We start from the raw sequence: 20,358 nt of genomic DNA, 5'->3' as shown, positions 1-20,358 counted from the left end.
TTGGCTGTTACTATATGCAAACGAGTCATCTTTGGGAAAGTGTCCAGTGTCCAGGTTTTAATCGCAAGGATAATAAACCATGTCTTTTTGGCTGATTAAGCGCTGCATGCCTTGATGCAAAGGCTTAGAGGAAAGGTGTCTGTGTGTGTGCGTTCTCAAGAGTGAGAGAAAGGAAGAGAGAGAGGAGGAAGGAGAGAATGATGTAGGGGGAAAGGGAGGGAGAGAGGTAAAAGACAAGAAAAGGGAAAAGGTTTAGCCTATTTTGGTAGGGGTAGAATGCTAAGGATGACTATAAGATGTCACATTGTTGGAAAGTGATGAAGATAATTTCGGTAGACCTCTCTCTTTCACTCTTTATTTATTTTTAGGTTGGCACGTTACTTATAATGAACTGTGTTTTGTGCCTGCGCCAAAGTAATACTGACAGAATTGGCCCAGCCTCTGTGGGAAAAGATACTCTCTTGACCTCAGCGGCACTAACCAAAATATAATAGCCTACAGCAAATTGTAAGATAATACATGAATAATGTTCTAAACACACCTAGCTTTCTCGCTTTGCCTTGCTTGCTCCTCTCTGAAGTAAGGGATTACATCCCAGTGGCCCTTTAAAAAGCCGGGAATTATCATTGCTCTTCCATTCTTATTCATAGCAGAACTGTGATCCTCGTGCCATGTTAAGAGAGCAGGCATGTAGGAGAGGCACTTCAACTATGTGTCATATTGGTACAGTTCATAATACGAGGTCCCTCTAAAAATGACAGTGCATGGCGCCACTAAGAGGCTTACGGTATAATGAAAACAGTGTTCCTCCCGTGGAGATGATACGCTAGCAGTGACAGAAAAGGAGGAGAGATTGGTACTTACTGAGAGATTGGCTGGACTCGTGGTAAGTAGCGCAGTGGCTGTCCCGGGCTAGACAGGAGAGAAGGAACCAGAGATACAGTTAACAACAGCGTGCTTTAGATAAGCCCCTGCTGGGAAAGGACAGACAGGCTAAAAGTCTTCTAGACGCTCCTCCTGAACCAATTGCGGGAGATTATGAGTTGAATCATGTGAAGGCAGGTGGATATGTTAGACCCAGAACAGCAATGTTTATATTTGTATTAAGTACATTTCCAGAGCCCAAAGATGATGATTTGCATTGTGACCCTCACGAGGGAGAACCTGTGTAGTGATGCTGTGATTGTAGACTTTCAGTAGGACTTTAGAAAAGACGATAACTGACCATAAACTATTCATTAATCCAGTTCCAATTTTGTATGTTCATTTCTTTGTTAACCACTTCGTGTATTTATCCTGTATCCTGCAGGTCTATGCTGAATTGGTGGCCTGACCTGAAAATGTATTTCCTATTATTCCTGTCCCATGGTTACTGTGAGACTTATTTTAATAAAACATAGGCCTATCACTTGACACTTTAACTCTATCAGGCTTTTGTCATTTACAGTAAGTATGTAATTGGTGAATTATAATCAAGAATGTATTTTTATTATGTTGTTTTTGTCCATATGTTCAATAATCCAGCAATTCAAAGACAACTAATGGATGTGTATTAGAAGAATTGTAATTTTACAGAAACTGAGGCAGAGCATGTTACATGTAAGAGATCACTAGAGCCCACAGGCATTGATGCACTAAGATGCATGCACTTGCATAGCCTACATAGCACTATTTCATTGCAGATAAATAGTAGATTTCATAGTATAGTCACATGGTTGTAGCGTAGTAGGCTACAATAACACTTGGAAATTAGTTTCGTCATAATGAAGGACGTATTTAAAATAATAATAATTAAAAGTCGGGCTCGTCCGGGATTTGAACCCGGGACCTCTCGCACCCAAAGCGAGAATCATACCCCTAGACCAACGAGCCGCATGCGTTGCCCTCTACTGGATGAGAATATAAATCACTGACTCGGAACTGAAAATCCTTCCAAAAAGTCTACTTCAATGAATGAATGACTGTCACAAGTACTACACTGACTGGACTAATACAGTGTGTAAAGTCTATTCCTATTTCTTGCAATTCTTATTAAAACATTGTTTTGTCAACTGAAATACCTTCCTTTGCTGGCTCCATGTGTTTTGGTTTTCACCCAGGCAGGTATATGGCATAATTAGGCCTACCAAAACAAACTAACCAAGCAAATGTACAATTACGCTTTTTTCTATGTCATTATAACCCCCAAAAGACAGTTTCCCTGTAAAAACAAAACAAAACAAAAACAAGTTAAACACGTCGTACACAGTCACCACTCACGAGTCACCACGCCTCCTCTCTGCATGTGGCAGGGCCAGGGAGCGCTGATGGAGACCATTAGGTTTAGAGGCCCTCTTGTGGTGCTTGCTTTAAAAGAAAAGTCTTACTTCTAGGAATTTCAAAAAACACACATTTCATACACAATTCCATTGTAATTAATAAGATAGATTATGTAAGACTTCCTTGATGCCCCACCTGGGTTGTGCAACCCTTTTATCCCCATATATAATATAGGCTATGGAGATTTCTATATCTTGTCTCAGTCTGGCTTTCATAGCCATATATAGAGGTCTGTGTCAGGCATGCCCAAATATGTAGTCTAGGCTAGTCTATGACATCATATTTGTGAGTTAGCATACTACATTCAAATGGATACATCAATATTGTTGGAGGAAACCTCACAATTGGGATCCCTGCCTGGAGGTCCCTTATGCCACTTTGAAACCACTAATATCTAAAAAATGTTTCATATGCCCTCTCTGTAAGCCTTATTTCTAATTACATTTCAAATGTATTGGGTGTTTCAGTCATAGACTGGTTTAAAGGAACCAGTTACTAGAGAGAGAGAGCTCTCAAGAGCTGTGACTGTACTAGTGGACTGATCTGTACTGTACTGGGGAGATCCTGTTGCTGTAGGCTACTTGAGTTGAGAGATCCTGTGGCTGCACTGGAGAGAGCTGTGGCTGTACTGGTGTACTGTAGTCGTTCACGCCCAATGCATTCTGGTCCGTGCAAACTGCAAAGGAAGCTGCTGCAGCGGAATCTGAAGAATTTGAGGTGTCCGTCGGCTGCCACAAGATCCGAGTCCAGCCCAGTCTCTACACTCCTCTAGACATTTGTTGGACGACAACCTGCAAGGTAACGTTCTATTCTATGTTTAATTGTTAAGGAGTTTAAATTGTGTCTCGTCTACTCACTGGGAAAGCGACACCCGCAGAGCAGCTTGGCTAACGCAGCCAACTAGCATCCTGTACGAGTTGTTCAGTAGTTCTGCTAGCTCTGTAGCCTTTAGCTTTATGTAACTTAACTGCTAGCTAAAAATGGAATGGTGCTTTTGGCTTGCTGCTTTTTAAGTTTAGGCAGCTCACACTCGTGTCAAAAGATGGGTGTACAGCGATACGGGTTGTAAAAGAATATGTGCGATTCACACGTAAACAACTGACGTAGAACTAAGTTAGCAGTTAACTCTCATCTGAATCTGTTTGGGCTAATCTGAATCTATGTCCCATCATTCGAATGGAGCCTGGTACACAGTCAACGTAGCTCTGAGTCGATGTCATGTTAGCCCTTCTGAAGCAACGACGTTTAGCCTCCAAGCTGGATTTGGTTTTTGTCTTCCAAATGTTAGACCTAGTCACCTAGTTGATTTGTAGTTGCCTTTTCCCATGTTGATTAGATTAGGTAATATGATTGGTGTTATCCCATGATAAGACATCTTCTTCATATTAGACAGTAAATTTCAACCACATCTGTCTGAGGACACTGTTGATGGAGACCTCGAGCCATCTCTTATGATCATCAAGTAACACATTATGTAGACTACTTAGAGATCAAGCTTGTCCAATCAAGCAGCAGGAAAAGGGGGCCTAAATTATTCTGTGGTGAGAAGGAACTCACCACTATTGTGCATATGAAACAGACTTCCTGTCTGTGTCACACACAAATCAGCAGTCTAGTAGTAACCTCCATTTTAGTCTTTGCAGGCCTATTTCATGGAGACCATAGTTTAACTTGCAATAGTTAACCAGTGATGTAAATAGGTTTTCAATGTAATGTAATGGGTCCCGGAACCCAGGGGTGGTCTTTTAGATGGGTACCCAGGGACATTTTGTGAGTCCTACTTCAACAAAGTTAGTACAGTACAGTACTGAGTACAGTATTGGGCTCTGTATCCCAGAACCCCCGGAGTGTAGCCTTGGTACCAGGCTTTCATTTTTGTTGGTGCAAAAATTGAAAGCCTGGAGGAATGCATTGGCCGCTCTGGTCTAAAAGTGGGAGTCAACCCTTCCGGGTGGGCGTCGCTCCAAATGATGTGACGTAGCGCTGCACTAGAAGGGAGAGGAGGGGCCGGGGGTGACGGACAGATCGATGAGATCCAATCAGGGCGTGTGCAAATCTCAGCCGCGACCCGCCCCTCTAGACCAGAAACCTAACGCGTTAGCTCAGGCTACCCGGAGTGTGACATGATTGCGTCCTTTCTCGATTTAATGAGCATGCAAGCTATTTGCATCACTGGTTAACGCATGTTTTTGATTGGTGAAACCACTCCAAGGAACAGCAATGTCCGTGTCTATGTGTCCGCCTATGTGTTGGTTCACCTAGGTGACGTTAATGAGCACCAGTATGACTATTAGTACCAGTAGGGGCGCTGTTGTGCCAGAAACAGAGATAGTGCTGCACTGTTGCCTGCTAATGAGAGAAAGAGGGGGGGGGGGGGGGGGGGGGAGTTGCACCACTCAGTTCACACTGGTGTGATTCTTTTCTTGCCAGTGATCGAGTATTTCAATCTTTCTTTCTTATGGCAGGTTGACAGAGTGGAAATATGTCTCAGGCAGACAAGATGAAGGTACGTCCCACAGAGGTATTCAAATGCTGTTTTCCACTGTTTTCCACGCTAGTACAATGCCGTAATACCAGAATTTTACATTTCAGTGATCTTTCTAGTTTAGTGACTTGGCAATAACAATGATGAGAATGCATTTTGCCACACAATTATCACTGGCATGCAACTGTCTGGTATCTTGGAAATGGTTTTCCTTGTCTATTTGATCTCATATTAGAATTATAATTATTTAAACATATTTTAACTTCACGTTTCATGTCCCCCCCCCCCCCCCACCCCCTTTCTCCACTTTATGACCCTGACACTCCCTAATAACTAACTACTGTCTGCAACGTAATTCTACTCTGAAGGCCTCGCCGCCTGGCCACTCAGGCAGATGCTCCCAAGCTGTTCCCCAGAGACTCATGCCCCATGATGACTCACTGTTTTGTGTCAAGTCAACCCAAGGGCCCAGAGGCACAAATGATGAGAACATACATCAGTCAGGCTACTCAGTCACCCACCTTTTGTAAAAGAATGGGGGAGGGGAGGTTTTTACATGTCACACAAAACCAGTGAACCACAGGGCAGAATTCTGGCTAACTAAGCAGCTGTGTGTGCACGATTTTTCTTTTGGGTACAGTGGTAGTTACAGGTACTGTATGGCCATTATCCTACTGGCCTATACACAGTGACCGTCATCTGCACACTCTTCTCTTCTTTGTAAGTAACACTGGAAGGAAGGTCTTTAAAGGGATAGTTCAGATTTTTTGAACTTAAGTTGTATGAAATACTTGCCATTAATATAGTGGTTGCAACTGTATTAATTGATTGCCCGAGTCCCGTGGTGGTAGTTCTGCTCTGGTTTTAGTGAATATGAAGTCGTTCTGGTCATTTTGTGGGGGGCACTGGGGCCACGCGGTAAAAGTAAATTAATCCACAAAACGAACGTAATTTGTATTGTTGAACTATTTCTAAAATATTAGCGCGACTTTCGTTCAACCCCTCCACCTCCACCATATTTTTTGGGCGTAGTGATATGGACACAAAAAACATAGTTCTGTGTGATAGAGGGGTAAAAAAAATAACGAAAGTTGCGCTAATATTTTAGAAATGCGTCAACAATACAAATAACGTTAGTTTTGTGGATTCATTTACCTTTACTGCGTGGCCCCCTGTGCCCCTCAGAAAATGACCGGAACTACTTGATATTTCACCAAAACCAGAGCAGAACTCGGGCAATCAATTAATACAGTTACTTGCAACCACTATATTAATGGCAAGTATTTCATACAACTTAAGTTCAAAAAATCTGAACTATCCCTTTAATACTGTAGAATGGCAGAGAGCCATAGTGCCTCTTCTGTTCTGAGTGAACAGCTTGTCTCTTCCTGGGGTTTCTCCCCCGGGGGTAATAATGTCATGATATACTGATTATGAGAACCAACACAAACAAGCATGACTAAATTTAACTTCATGGTGTGATATTGAGGATGTTCTCAAGTGAGTGCATTTTAAACATGATGTGAGAACAAACGTACATTATATATTTCTTTATAAACTGCTGCATTTTCCTTTCTCCCATAACGTCTATAGCAAGGCCAGTTCTCTAACCCAGAGACACCAGGGTATGTTGGATTTGCCAACTTGCCCAACCAGGTTCACCGCAAGTCTGTCAAGAAGGGCTTTGAGTTCACCCTCATGGTGGTCGGTAAGTGTGCTGTCGCCGTCTGCCGGGCATTTTAAGTTTTTATGTTTTTCTCCTTGTCACTTTGGGGTGTTAAGCATTGAAACAGAATGTGTCTTTCAATGATGACCGTTTTCAAGAGTTCCCTTTTTTTGTAATAACTGTTAGCACTTTAGGAACGTGATGGCTACAGACAGCGCTTGCCATTGGAGTGATGCATTTCCTTTTTTGTCTCTTTGGAGGGACATTATGGTTTTTCTTTTTTTTTTTATTGAGGAAGAGGAAATGAAGCATTGTCTGCCTGTGTGCAGTGCACGATATGCACATAGACCTAAGAACAAAATGAATGCTAGTACACTTCATGTTCAAATTGATGATATTTCTTGTGGTGCTGATGGTCATAGATTTGTGGTTCCGAGGATTGGGCAATGGTCAGTTGTGACGGTCATATGCTTCCTGGTTCTTAAATGCCTACATTTTTGTTCTCGGTACAAAGTCACAGTAATGCTGTGTCTTGTCTTTGAGCCTGCATGCATGAATGTACAGGTGTATATCCCCTTGCGTGGGAGTATGAGTAGTTCCAGCCAGATTTATACAAGTTGTACAGCTAGTGTCGGTTACTATGTAAACACTTAGTGTGATTTGTCTGATTGTGTGAAAAAGGCCCTCTTTGCGGGGGTTGGGAGATAGAGGGGAGGGATTGTATTGTACACTCATCATCCCCCTTTGCCTTAAAATAAACCAGAGGAATGTGGCCCTAGCGACTCCGGGAAGCAAATTCACACTGGACATGGCCCGCCTCTCCTAATACTTCTAGAACTGGGAGTGCATGCTTGGTTAGACTTTTTGAACCTGTAACCTAAATGAGACTGGTTTGCTGTAATCAGAATTGAAAAATCTGGGAAAGCGTAATGATCAGGCAAGGGACATTTTGATCCTTTTTTAATTGGCATGGCATATCATGGAATCGGATGAACTGGGTGAATACAAATGCACTTAATGCAGATAGCGTCACAGAAGCCTAATACAGCATGCATGAGAGATGATTAGCAGACCTACAAGCTCGTAGCACGCCACTCGGTGGCTATGAGCTTGTAGATCTGCTATTTTTTTATAGCTAAATTATAACATGATGTTAAACGCCAAAAGGGGTTCCCGCCCAAAATGGGTTAAGAGATTGAGACTTCGATGTTCGATGTTGTTCTCACACTTTCCCCTGCCTATATAGGCACATCACTGTGGAAAGGACTATTGAAAGGCCTGAGCTATCGGACCACTATTTACTGTGTTTTAATATGACTGTCTCTGATCTAGAGAAAAACATCACTGAATATACCATAACAAAGCGTTTTTTTAGCTCTTCTGCAGCCGACGAGTTCTCTCGTCATCTGGGCCCCCCCCCCCCCCCCGCCCGATACTCCCCCAGTAAATGATATGGTTCAAAATTTTAATCTTAAACTAGAGTCAGCTCTTGATATAGTGGCTCCTTTAAAAACAAAAAAGAAACATAACACCAGAGTGACGCACTGGTTAAATGAGCATACACGCTCACTGAAGCAAGAATGTCGTAGAACTGAGCGAGCTTGGAGAAAAAATAAACTCACCATCCACCTAGAGATTCTTAAAAAGTCAACAGTCACCTATAACAAAGCCTTGCGTCTAGCAAGGCAGGCATATTTCTCTGGCATTATTAACGAGAAAAATGCCAGAGTCCTATTCTCTACCATTGAACGACTTTTAAACCCCCCCCCCCCCCCCCAGTCCTACAAGCAGTCATTCCCGGCCTCTAAAGCTAAGTGTAATGAGTTTGCATGCTTTTTTGATAACAACATTTTTAACATTGGAGCTGATATTATGAATGATGCTGCTGCTAGCGCAAACCTTCAAACAGCAGCTAATGGTCCCAGGGTAGATCTCCCCAGGGGGAGCCTATTATCGTTCTGCGCAATTGATGAAGACGAACTCCGCAAAACTATATCACAGATGACATCATCCTCCTGTTCATTGGATACAATTCCCACCACCTTTCTCAAAGAGGTCTTAGACTTAGACAGTGTGATTGGAGATATCCTAAAAATTGTAAACAGCTCTCTACAATCAGGCGTCTTCCCAGACTCACTGAAGACTGCCGTAGTTAGGCCCCTACTCAAGAAACATAATCTTGATCCCTCTGTTTTGGGTAACTATCGACCCATTTCAAATCTACCCTTTCTGGGCAAGGTTTTAGAAAAATGCATCTCCCATCAATTGGATGTATTTCTACAGAACAATAATGTGCACAACAAATTCCAATCTGGCTTTAGGAAAGGTCACAGCACAGAAACAGCACTTGTAAAAGTAATGAATGATCTTAGGGTGTCTGCTGACAAGAAACATGTATCCGTTCTCTTACTTCTAGATTTATCGGCTGCATTTGACACGATTGATCATTCAATTTTAATACAGCGTCTGGAGCACTGGATAGGCCTGTCTGGTACGGCCCTGTCCTGGTTCTCCTCCTACCTATCAAACAGAAGTTACTTTGTCAATCTAGCCGAGTTTGACTCGGACAAACACGACATCAGTTCTGGTATTCCACAGGGCTCGATTCTTGGTCCTCTGCTTTTCTCCTTGTACATACTGCCATTGGGCGAACTCATTACCAATCACGGAGTCAATTTTCATTTCAATGCTGATGATACCCAACTATATCTTTCTGTGGCCCCAGATGATCCCTGTGCCTTAGACCCACTGCTGACCTGTCTGTCTAGCATCAAATGCTGGATGAGTGAGAACTTTCTCAAGCTAAATGAGGATAAGACAGAAGTTCTCATAATCGGTTCTAGCGAGCAGAAAGAATCAATAATAAGCAGGCTTGGCAACCTGACTGTAGAAAGTAACAGTACAGTAAAGAACCTGGGGGTTATTATTGATTCTGAATTGAATTTTAATTCACACATTAATCATGTTACCAAGATTGCCTTTTTTCACCTTAGAAATATTGCACGAATCAGAGCCTATTTGTCCTTGGACGATGCAAAAACGTATTAAAATTATTTTACTTGTCTATAAAGCTCTCAATGGTCTCGCACCTTCCTACCTACATGACTGCCTGCCTAAATATGTCCCAAACCGAACCCTAAGGTCTTCCACTGCTGGCCTGCTCGCTTTGCCTAAAAAAATGGCAACTAAAAAATACGGGGAAGCAGCTTTTTGCTTCTACGGGCCGTCGGCATGGAACAAGCTCCCACTGTACCTTCGTCAGGCAGCCTCTGTAGACATTTTTAAAGCTCAGCTCAAGACCCACCTCTACAACATTGCTTTTAAGTGATCTTTTATTTTTTGTTATTCACGTCCTCACTCCTCACTGTATTGTATTACTGCTTGTTTTTTTATGTCGTTGCCTTATTTTATCTGTTATCTTTGTACCACTGCCTTCTCCTGATTTGACACTGCGTTATTGTCCTATTTTAACTGCATGCCTGTTTTAACGCTGTTTTGTTTTGCTTTTGTTTTTATTATTTTTTCTGCTCTGTAAAGCACTTTGAGCTACATTTATGTATGAAAGGTGCTATATAAATAAAGTTTATTATTATTATTCATGCTTTCCCATAAAGATCATCATAATCTCACACGTACAGTGTGTTTATGATGTCAGACAGATTTACATTACATGGAACAAGCTTATAGCGTTGCTGTAAGTCGAGAAGTCAAGAGGAACAGCTGTTGCTACTCGCAGTCGCAGCACAGAATATTTTGCCAGTAGAAAATAGGATAATTATTGGTTTGAAATTCCTATTCTTTATTTATTTGGCAACAGATAGATTGATGCTTCGTGTAACTTTCCAGAGGCTTGGCATTCTCTCTAATGGGACTGTAATGTGAGACTAGAAGAGAACACTCCGGAGCTTACTTCCTGCCGTTATAATCCCTACAAGTCAATGGCATTGACTTGGTTTTCAGGAATGAAATGATCCAGAAGGGCTTCTCTAAATATTTTGAGCTTGAAGGATCAGTAACACTTGCACCAGGAATGTTTTTTTTTAACTATCGCAGGATAGGATGGCTCTGGGCCCTGGGGGAAGACTGGGTTAATGTGTTTTCCTTATAGCGTGAGGTCCGATGTCTGTCGCAAGGATATGTGAGGTTTCCTGCTGCTCAGTGTGGTTCTTGAATCTGTTTTGTCTGGAACCTGAATATGTTCTGGTGGGTGGGTGGTTGTGTTTCCTATTAGTATGTTTTAGGTTGGACTTTTGAGATTAAAAAAGGGGAAAATTCAAAGCCATTCAAAATGCCAATGTATTCTGATGAGCCCTATTGTTTTTCTGATGGTAATTGGTTTGGGGCCAGAGGTGGCTATAGCTGAATGGGTGGGTCGTGACTCGTGAGAGATTATATGATGTATGACACAGGGCATTCATTTATGGGAAGGGGGGGGAACAACAAGATAAAAACATGAGATGTGAAGGGTTCTGCCGACAGAGGCAATATGTATTATTTCTCTCCACTAATTCATTGTGCGAGTCCTGCTGATCTGTAATGCATGGTCTTTATTTACGATCCTCTGTAGGTGAATCTGGATTGGGAAAATCTACTCTGATCAACAGTCTCTTCCTTACTGACCTCTACCCTGAGAGAATCATTCCCGGAGCTGCAGGTTAATGCACAGATTGATACACAGTTCCCAGTTCACCCTCAGCTGACCTATCACTCCTACCTGAGACGCAGTGATCTAAAAGCCTAACTCGTCATATCCGTCTTGCTTTCTCCTACTGTTTCTATTGGCTCGTTTTCCTTCTCTGACGACAGAGAAGATCGAACGGACGGTTCAGATCGAGGCTTCCACGGTGGAGATTGAAGAGCGAGGAGTGAAGCTTCGCCTGACAGTGGTTGACACGCCAGGATACGGAGATGCCATCAACAGTCAGGACTGGTAAGGGCTCCGTTGAAACCTGTGTTTTTGACAGGAAGTTTTAGTCATTGTCTCTTGAATAGTTTTCATTTAGATTTAGTCACCTGTAATGTTTAGTTTTAGTCGACGCCTTGATGCCGTCGTAATGGCTGATTTTACACTAGCCGATCTACAAGCTACAAGCTTGTGAGCGTGTATATTTTCAGCATGCAACCATGTGTAAAATGACTTAGACTGGATCTCTTGTCCACTAGTCCCGTACTAACATTTTAGTCTAGTTTTTATTTGCTGGACGAAATTGTCAATATATTTTGTAAAATAGGTAGTTGACGAACATTTATTTTTGATGAAATCAACACTGGTTGAAACTGCTTTTTTACAATAGAAGATTTGTGTGAACATGAACATTGAAATGCCGTCCAAAGTTTTCTCACAAATGCAGGTTAGAATATGCAAGATTGTATGAAAAAAATACCATAGGTTAAAATTAAAAAGCATACTACATATCCAAAGGTCTGAGGGTGAGTGGCATTGACGAGGAAACTGATCACTTGTGTGGTTTCTACTTCTTCTGCTAGCTTCAGTACCATCATCAGCTACATTGATGATCAGTTCGAACGCTACCTCCATGATGAGAGTGGACTAAACCGCAGACATATTGTAGACAACAGAGTTCATTGCTGCTTTTATTTCATCTCTCCACTGGGCCACGGGTGAGTTCCCAGACAAAACACACACACAATTTTGTCTGCTAATTTTGTTGTTTAATCGCCTCCAATTTCTCTGTATGCGTATCCTGTATGAGTATGAGTTGTCTCTCCTGATTGGATGAAATTGGTATCCTAACCTCTTTTAGTTTACTTTAAAAAGCTGGATAGACCGCTCTTACTCAACATCTTGTCTTTCATTGTCGGACTCTTCCTTCCTCTGTGGGTCTCTCTCTCTCTCTCTCTCTCTCTCTCTCTCTCTCTCTCTCAATATCTATGGCTTGATATCTCTGTCTCTCTGTGCTTCCTTTCTTCCCAGTCTGAAGCCGTTGGATGTCCAGTTCATGAAAGCCATCCACAACAAGGTCAACGTGGTTCCTGTCATTGCTAAGGCAGACACACTGACCCTTAGGGAGAGGGAAAGGCTTAAGCGCAGGGTAAGGACTTCACAGCAGGCCATTGTTCTATCATCTGCCTGAAGCACAGCAAGTTATTCATGTTGGCCATATATGGTCCTTTTCATTTTTATATACGTAATTACGTATATTTTGCAATTAAAGTAGAGTGGTGATAAAATAAGGTGTGTGTGTGTGTGTGTGTATATATAACCAAGCATTGGGACAAACCACAACAATATACGGTAAAACTTCTGTTCCTTTTTTATTTTATTTTGTAGGTTCTGGATGAGATCGATGAGCACGGCATCAAGATCTACCATCTCCCCGACGCTGAGTCTGATGAGGATGAGGACTTCAAGGAGCAGACCAGGATCCTCAAGGTAAAAGGCCCCATCTCCCTGAGCCCACCAAGTTCCTGCTGATTGGAGTCAGGTTGAATTGATCTTTCTTACCCTCCAAGGACAGGTGATTCTGTCAGGGATAGTACTAAAGATTGATCTAGGATATAACGGATCATGAAAGATGAAAATTCATGTGAAGTTTATCAGTATAGCGGCCAAATTCGGCAACCAATATTTGACACCAGATGCCTACTTGGATAACCTGAGACTCTTCCACTCAGGAAGGAAGCTCCATCCGTTCTGTCATGTAAAGGCAGCTTTATTAAATGGCAGGGGACTGAACCTTGCCGGGGTCTGCACTGCAGTGGCTCAGGGGTAGAGTGGCCGGTTGAGCAGCCGTATGAGAACTGCGACGTTCCCAGTTCGATGAGCAAGACTCTGAACCCCTAATTGCTCCAGATGAGCAGGTTGGTGCCTTGCATGGTTTCCTCTGCCATCGGTGTAGACTGGGTTTGTTAATTGTAATGTAATGTAAAGTGCCTTGGATAAAAGCACTATATAAATGCACCAGTTTACCATTGTATTCTCTGTTGTTCTCTGCTCCAGGCTAGCATTCCCTTTGCTGTGGTTGGATCCAACCAGCAGATCGAAGCCAAGGGGAAGAAGGTGAGAGGTCGTCTGTACCCCTGGGGAGTGGTGGAGGTGGAGAACCCAGAGCACAACGACTTCCTCAAGCTGCGCACCATGCTGATGTGAGTGTCTTCCTGGAAGGCGGGAGGGTTGACTCAACTCCCCTCTGTTGTTGTGGCTTCTTCTTTTTGAGAAGGAGACTGTAAAGTTGCCCGAACGGCCAAGGCTCCAAGAACAGTCAGAAAATGTAGGTTAAGGGTTTTTATTCTCCCCAAACTCCTCCACCAACCTCCCAAACAGTTTTCTTCAGTGCAAAGACAATAATTCACATATCAAAAGTTCAAAACTACATACTGGCCAAAAATTAGACTACATGGATAGAGAAATACATACTTAGGCATACAGAACTGAACAAGACCAAACAGGATGAGAACTCTCTGTAGCTCTCCCTCAGGACTGTTACCCGTGTTAAAGCCCACAAATAACTCATCTGTCCCTGCAGCCTCCCTTAAATAGGAGTGGATCCTACCACAGGACACGGAACAATTAGCAACATTTCTTCTCAATAAATACTTAAAAATAAATACTTCCATAAATAACCCCTTGCATGAAAGTAATCTAAACATTCATAAAGATGCATTAAAATTTAAAAAGTATAACTTGGGTTGACCATATTTTGGTCCAAAATATGGGTGCCTTGGTTAAAGTAGTGGGCTGTGCCATAGATTAAATATATGTGTATGTATACATATGGGGAGATGTGTATGATTTGCACGTGTATGATATCAATGCCATTCAAATTGCTGTATTTCTTTATTTAATGAACTGCCGTTTTTATCATGCACCGTTATCGCACACAATGGATACCCACTTAATTAATTGATTGATTAGATTAATTTATAATTTGGCATTACGTCCATTGTCGTTTTGTGTGCACGTTCTCTGCAGTACCCACATGCAGGACCTGCAGGAGGTGACCCAGGACCTGCACTACGAGAACTTCCGCTCGGAGCGCCTCAAACGGGGCGGCAGGTTGTCCTCCCATGGTTACATTCTGCCTCTGTCTCCTGCGTACGTACTGTCTGTCAGCTTGCCTTTCTGCACCTCCCCCCCCCCCCCCCTCATCAAAGAGCAAACCTCCCATATACTGTATATGACGGTAGTACAGTATAGCCAGGTAGATGAATACATACACAAGAGGAGTCATAGGGCTGGCACACATAGATCGTCAACAAATTATATTTAAAAAAAAAGACGAATGTCATAACATGTCAATGGCAGGCAGCGTCTTGGATTGAAATCCATCCATCCATCGTCAACCACTTATCCGTAGCCGGGTCGCGGGGGCAAGAGCTCCACCAGAGTGTTCCAGACTTCCCTCCCCAGAGCAACATTAGTGACTTCCTCCTGGGGGATCCAGAGAATTTCCAAGGCCAGCGAGTCGATGTGTTTCCTCCAACTGCGCCTTGGTCTGCCCCGGGGTCTCCTTCCCAGTGGGACGTGCCTCGAGGACCTCCCTAGGGAGACGCCCGAGAGGCATGACAAATATATTTGTCAATTGCAGTGAATGAGTTTTAAGAGTCAGTCAAAGGAAAAGATTTAACTTTGGCCAAGATTTATTCAGTTCTAAAGGGATAGTATCCCTCTGTCACGAAGCAACTGACATTTTCCTTATTTCTTATTGTTGGTATGGCCTTTCTGTAGTACAGTAGTTTTAACATTTGCATGTTGACATCAACTTGGCCATAGTAGTGATTGACATTTGAACATAATACTTTGGGATGTAGTTATGGGTTAGTTATGGATAGTTTGTAGTTGGCATGTACTGTATAGTTTGGGTAAATGTGTAGAATATCTACCATGAGTATCATGAACCTAAATCAAAGTATCCTTGAACGTAAACCAAAAAGATTCTTTGAGATCAACCCAGGAAACGGCAGTGGTTTCACTGTTGTCCCATTGGCCCACCATCTGTCCAATGATGGCTGTCTGGCCTGAGTTGTCCAATCCCGTAAGTGGAATGCTGGAGGTACTTTCTTTTTATTGGAGGAGGTTATGGCTGTTCCCTAACCCCTGCACTTGCTGCTTTTACTCTTGAATCTTGCTTCTGTGGCTTGCATCTTTCAATTATTTGTAGTTCTTTATAGTAGTAGTAGTAATAGTAGAGTTAATATCCATGTGTTCTGACTTCTGTCGGAGAAAACTGTCACTAACCCACTGACCCCCCCCCCCCCCCCCCCCGCCTTTTCACTTTCTTTATGTCGCTTGTATCACATTTGCCTGATGCCACTTGGAATGACCTCACATGCTCTCACACACACAACCACACCAAGGGTCCGGATAAACAGTAGACCTTTACTGTGCATCCTGCTTCTCTGCTGATTCTAAAATGCTCGCAGGCATAGCTAATGCATATTCTATGCAAACAAATAATTTTGTGTGTGTGTGTGTGTGGGCTATTTTTATGCAAGTTAAGGTAAGATCTCATGCAAATATTGGATATTGAGTGCACTTCTCAGACAATCTCACTTACAAACCATTTCCTTGCACGTTATTTCAGGAAAGGACCGGAGCCGGAGGAAACGGACAAAGACATGATTCTGCAGGAGAAGGAAGCTGAGGTGAGATACTCCATAAAATGTTTTGCCTACTTTATTCAGTCACGGCTGTGTTGCACGATGAAAGTATTTGTTTTGTTGTTGAAAATAACATTAATATTTTCCTCAAGCAAACACAGTTGTCCCAAGTATGAATTGACTGTTAAATGTGTTTTTTTTGGTTATAGGGTTTCTCCATGTCGAGTCAGAACCCAATGACGTACATTTTAAAGCTCTTGTTAGGAAAACATTTGTCTCATTTTGTTAAGCTGTTATGTGAAAAGATGAGGTAATTTTAGATTTCATACAGATGGGAATTGATACGAGTGAGAAATGTATGATAGAAGACCTTTTTGCCTAGAATGAAGTCTAATGGGGAAATGGTATGATGATAAAAATGCTGTTGGGGGTGGGGAACAAAATGCCAAACGTTACTATGTGCAAGTCGTCATAGCAGTGAAGTGATTCCATGCTCTGGTTTTTTAAGTCGAATGTTTTTTATGTTTCAGTTGAGGCGAATGCAGGAGATGATTACAAAGATGCAAGCCCAGATGCAAAAGCATGGAGAAGAGGGAGAAGGCGTTTGAAACCACATGGTGAGAGCAGGACACAAGCATTTGCTTACACACACCAGACACAAACGCCAAAGGCCCAAAGCACACTCACCCGTACTGCCACATTTACGTAAATCTGAACAGTGTCACATCTAACTCTGCCTTGACATCTGTGGATAAACCACTGAGACTTTTTCGAATGCAGCTTGAGTTACCCAAATCTTCCAAGCACACAAAGCCAAACGGAGTGCCAGGAATGCTTGAATACTTGAATTGTGACACACAATGTTCTTTATCCTGTCTTTTCTTGTAGGATTTGGAGCTGTTGCTTGAGTTTGACCAGAGACGGCAGATGAAGGAAGGAGCAACTAAACGAGAAAGATTAACTGGTCAATATCTGCTTGCCACTATCTTTGTGTATTTCACTTCTTGGGATGTTTTTTAAATATCTAACTATATATACACAAACAGTATTATGTTTTATACAGTTTCTACATGCTTTGGTTTCAAATATTCCTATTTTTAATTCATATTGTTTCATTGTATTGGATTAATTATAATTATTCAGATGAAATGATAAGAGCTTTCTTTTAAAATTGAGGAATATCTCTTTTTTTTTGCTGTTGAGAAAGCCCAAGTCTTGCTGCTACTCCCCAGTGCTGGGCCTTCTGGTCCTGTGAAGCCACTAGCAGATCATATGCTATCTGTTGTTTAGCGTTCCAAATGGGAGAGCCAACTACTGTGAAAGAATAGCAGCTCTTGCTTTTTTCAGGAGCAAAAATGACAACCACCCCCAAAATAACCCATTTTTTCCTATGATTAAGCTATGATGCCAATTTGAACATTTTCTTTGTTAAAAGAGAACATGTTTTCAGATTCACTCTGGCAAGCAGCCAGGTTTCTCTTATCAATGTCAGGGCTCATCCACTTTCATGTTAATATTATCCCAGGGCCCTGCATGTAACTATGGACCCTCTCTGAACTGGCATTATTTGATTGGAATAATTCCAAGTGAAAGTCCCCTTGAGTGCTGAATTGGGATCAATAGGTATTTTTGTAATGTCAACCAGTGAATAGGTATCCCAGGTTGCTGTTTGTTGGCAATTTCACCCTACTTCTTGTGGACTCCGGTATGTTGTGACTAAAATACACTGACTGATGATATCCTCCAGTCTTCCTGTAAACCTGACGGATGAAGGAAACAAAATGTTTTTTTTTTCCCTTCTTACTGTAATGTGCCTCTGATGGATTCCGTTCATTTCCCCCTAGCATACCATTATGTTGTCAAATTCATTAATACTGACGACAAATGTGGAAATGAGCTGATAGAGTATAACAGACATGCCTACGAGTAGATATATTTCTCCCCTATGATTTCCTTTGTGAAGTTACATAAGTGAATAATTTCATGCGGTCTAGCCAATACTGTAATGAATTGTTCCCTTGATAGCTAAAAACATGTAGGCAAGAACAAAGCCAAATGAATGGAGGCATTACATCTCTGAGGTCAAATTACCTAGTTCTGGAACCATATTTGTTGCCAGGCAACATCAGCTTTTCTTTTTTTTTTTTACATTCTATCTATAGAATTCCAGGAACCAGGAGATATTTTGTGCTTCCGTATATTCGTGATGTAGCTTCTTCATTCAACCATGTAATCTTTTAATTGTTCAAACTGCTGAATGAATTGTTGTTGCCATAGTTACATAAATATTAAAGGTCATTTGGTGGGGACAGTATAGCCAACGTGTCCCTCACAGCCAAGATCAGAGTTCTTAACATTCCAGTTTATGCGGTTTTATCCAATAATAAACTACCGATGTTCATGTTGCATATCTTGTAATAATAAAAACGTTTTTATTAAATCTACTTAATTCTAGGGCCATTTTTACAATCTTGTTTTACTAGATAGCTTTTAATTTAAGTAGCATCATAATATACTAAATGAATTCTGGAAATATTTACCATGTTAACTGAAATTCCTTTGGCATGTCCACCCCTAGTTTTCTTATTACAGGGTTACCGTTTGATTTAACCACTTGAACCCTAGCCTCCCCATTCTGAGCATGTCCTAATAGGCAAATATTCAGTGGAAAAGGCAGATCTACAAGCTCAATGCGTTGTGACATGCTGTGAGCTTGTATGACTATTTTCGGTGAGATATGGCTTGGGGGGGGAGAGAAAGCATAGGATTAGCAAGTGAGGTGAAGCATGGGTGAGAATTTGGCATAAACAAACTGTACCGTCACCAGGGTTCTGTAATACAAAGAACAAAATAATTAGACCACATGTAATGATGCTGAAATTAACTGTTAAGTATAATATCTCTGCTGTCAGAGAAACCACCCAACTCCAAAATGTTCATTTTTCAGGAAATGAAAAATACACATTTTACAGGAAATTAAGAAAACCTTATATTTTTTTAAAACAAAGCAATACTGCCTCAAAGGTGGTATTGTGACTTTATATATTAACTAGAACTGCACTCTATCGAGTGCATACTTGCTTGTTGCACACTAGTAGGCCATAAATGGCCAACTAGTGCGCAAGCAGATTGCGCAAGTACTTTCGACCGTTATAAACTGTAACTTTTGATGCGTATGCACCGTCCCAGCAAATTGTGCCTGATACGGCAGTGGTGCCAGATTACATACATGTATACACAGGAGCATTACCTTTAATTCTCCCAACACTAAAACATATCGTCATTACGTCACCATCGAAAACCAATTACATTCTGGCATTGGGTCCTTTAGTCCACATATTTCTTACGTCATCATTGAGAGCTAGTTATACATATACACACCATGTAATCTGGTCCCAGTAAATCAGGCACAATTTGCTGGGACGGTGCATACGCATCAAAAGTGGCGGGTTGGCTGGGACGGTGCATACGAGTCCCGGGCGAAACTATTACTTGCGCACTCTGCTTGCGCAAGTAATTACTTGCATGAGAGGGAGAGGTGGTGGAGATGTTTTAGCAGACAGTTTGGGGGTCCAATGGAGTTAAGAGGTAGCGCTTTTTACTACTTTTATTTTTTAACCAACACAGACCTAATAGCGGATTAGAGTGAAAATCAACCGATAATCACCAGGAGGTTACTTATCAAGCCGATCTTATCAATCTACCGCACATGCTGGGAGCCTGAGAACGACAAGCCACCTCATACCCTAACACCTAAGCACGTAGTAGCACGGTCACTTCCGTGTTTCCTAATCGCAGCCAGTAGGCTCCCAGACTGTATGCAGTAGGTCGATAAGATCGTCCTGATAAGTAACCTACTGGTGATTATCGGTTAATGTGGACATAAGGGTGTTCAATAGCACTTATTTATGAAAAAAAGTCAAACTAAAAATGGGAGTTAGGTGGGTCCGAGGTCGGGGTAAGAATTATTTTTCCTGCTGATTTCCAATGTTTACATTCAGAATAACGAAAAACAGGCTGTGTTCTGTTTCATTTTCTTGTTCTCAATTTTATTTTATTCCCGACAGCAACGATATATGAAGTGAAGTCGGTAAATATAATAATATAAGTAGGTGAGCAGAATGTATGAATAGGTCAGTAACATCACTGAATATCACAGCATCAGCTGTGATGAGCAACAGCGTTGTGTGAAGTATCAACCAGCTAGGCTGAAGTCACTCTGGCCACTTTTCCATCCAAAACTAACTTTGGTTCTAGATGATTGCAGAGGACGTTTGGTACCAGTTCCGAACCAACTTTTAGGGTTCTGAACTGCTTCAATATTGGG

General features: G+C 41.8%; 1 protein-coding gene across 2 annotated transcripts; it reads left to right on the top strand.

Annotated features, from left to right (window-relative positions):
- The first annotated feature begins 2,961 nt into the window (after nt 1-2,961).
- Nucleotides 2,962-18,475, top strand: septin2 (septin 2). 2 transcript variants are annotated; one of them, XM_083782181.1, is made up of 13 exons: nt 2,962-3,117; nt 4,785-4,825; nt 6,398-6,512; nt 11,038-11,124; nt 11,277-11,400; nt 11,958-12,092; nt 12,406-12,523; nt 12,763-12,864; nt 13,432-13,577; nt 14,404-14,487; nt 16,016-16,076; nt 16,562-16,648; nt 16,920-18,475. In XM_083782181.1, the coding sequence occupies exons 2-12, from the start codon at nt 4,802-4,804 to the stop codon at nt 16,637-16,639; spliced, it is 1,074 nt and encodes a 357-aa protein (XP_083638307.1). In that variant the 5' UTR covers nt 2,962-3,117; nt 4,785-4,801; the 3' UTR covers nt 16,640-16,648; nt 16,920-18,475. The 2 variants fall into 2 exon arrangements, with proteins under 2 accessions (XP_083638307.1, XP_083638306.1); XM_083782180.1 differs by having other exon boundaries at nt 4,785-4,840.
- The last annotated feature ends 1,883 nt before the right edge of the window (nt 18,476-20,358 follow it).

This window comes from Protomyctophum parallelum, assembly GCF_964188405.1.
Source record: "Protomyctophum parallelum genome assembly, chromosome: 14".
NCBI classification, from domain to species: Eukaryota; Metazoa; Chordata; class Actinopteri; order Myctophiformes; family Myctophidae; genus Protomyctophum; species Protomyctophum parallelum.
The sequence above is the reverse complement of the archived record's forward strand: the minus strand, read 5'-3'. Positions and strand labels throughout refer to the sequence as shown.

Excerpts from the sequence above, each read along its gene's own strand:
- septin2 (XM_083782180.1), top strand. The coding sequence starts at position 4,802 with ATGTCTCAGGCAGACAAGATGAAGGTACGTCCCACAGAG. Across the intron at positions 12,524-12,762 it reads GGGAAAGGCTTAAGCGCAGG|GTTCTGGATGAGATCGATGA; the intron begins GTAAGGACTTCA and ends TTTATTTTGTAG. Across the intron at positions 12,865-13,431 it reads AGCAGACCAGGATCCTCAAG|GCTAGCATTCCCTTTGCTGT; the intron begins GTAAAAGGCCCC and ends TCTCTGCTCCAG.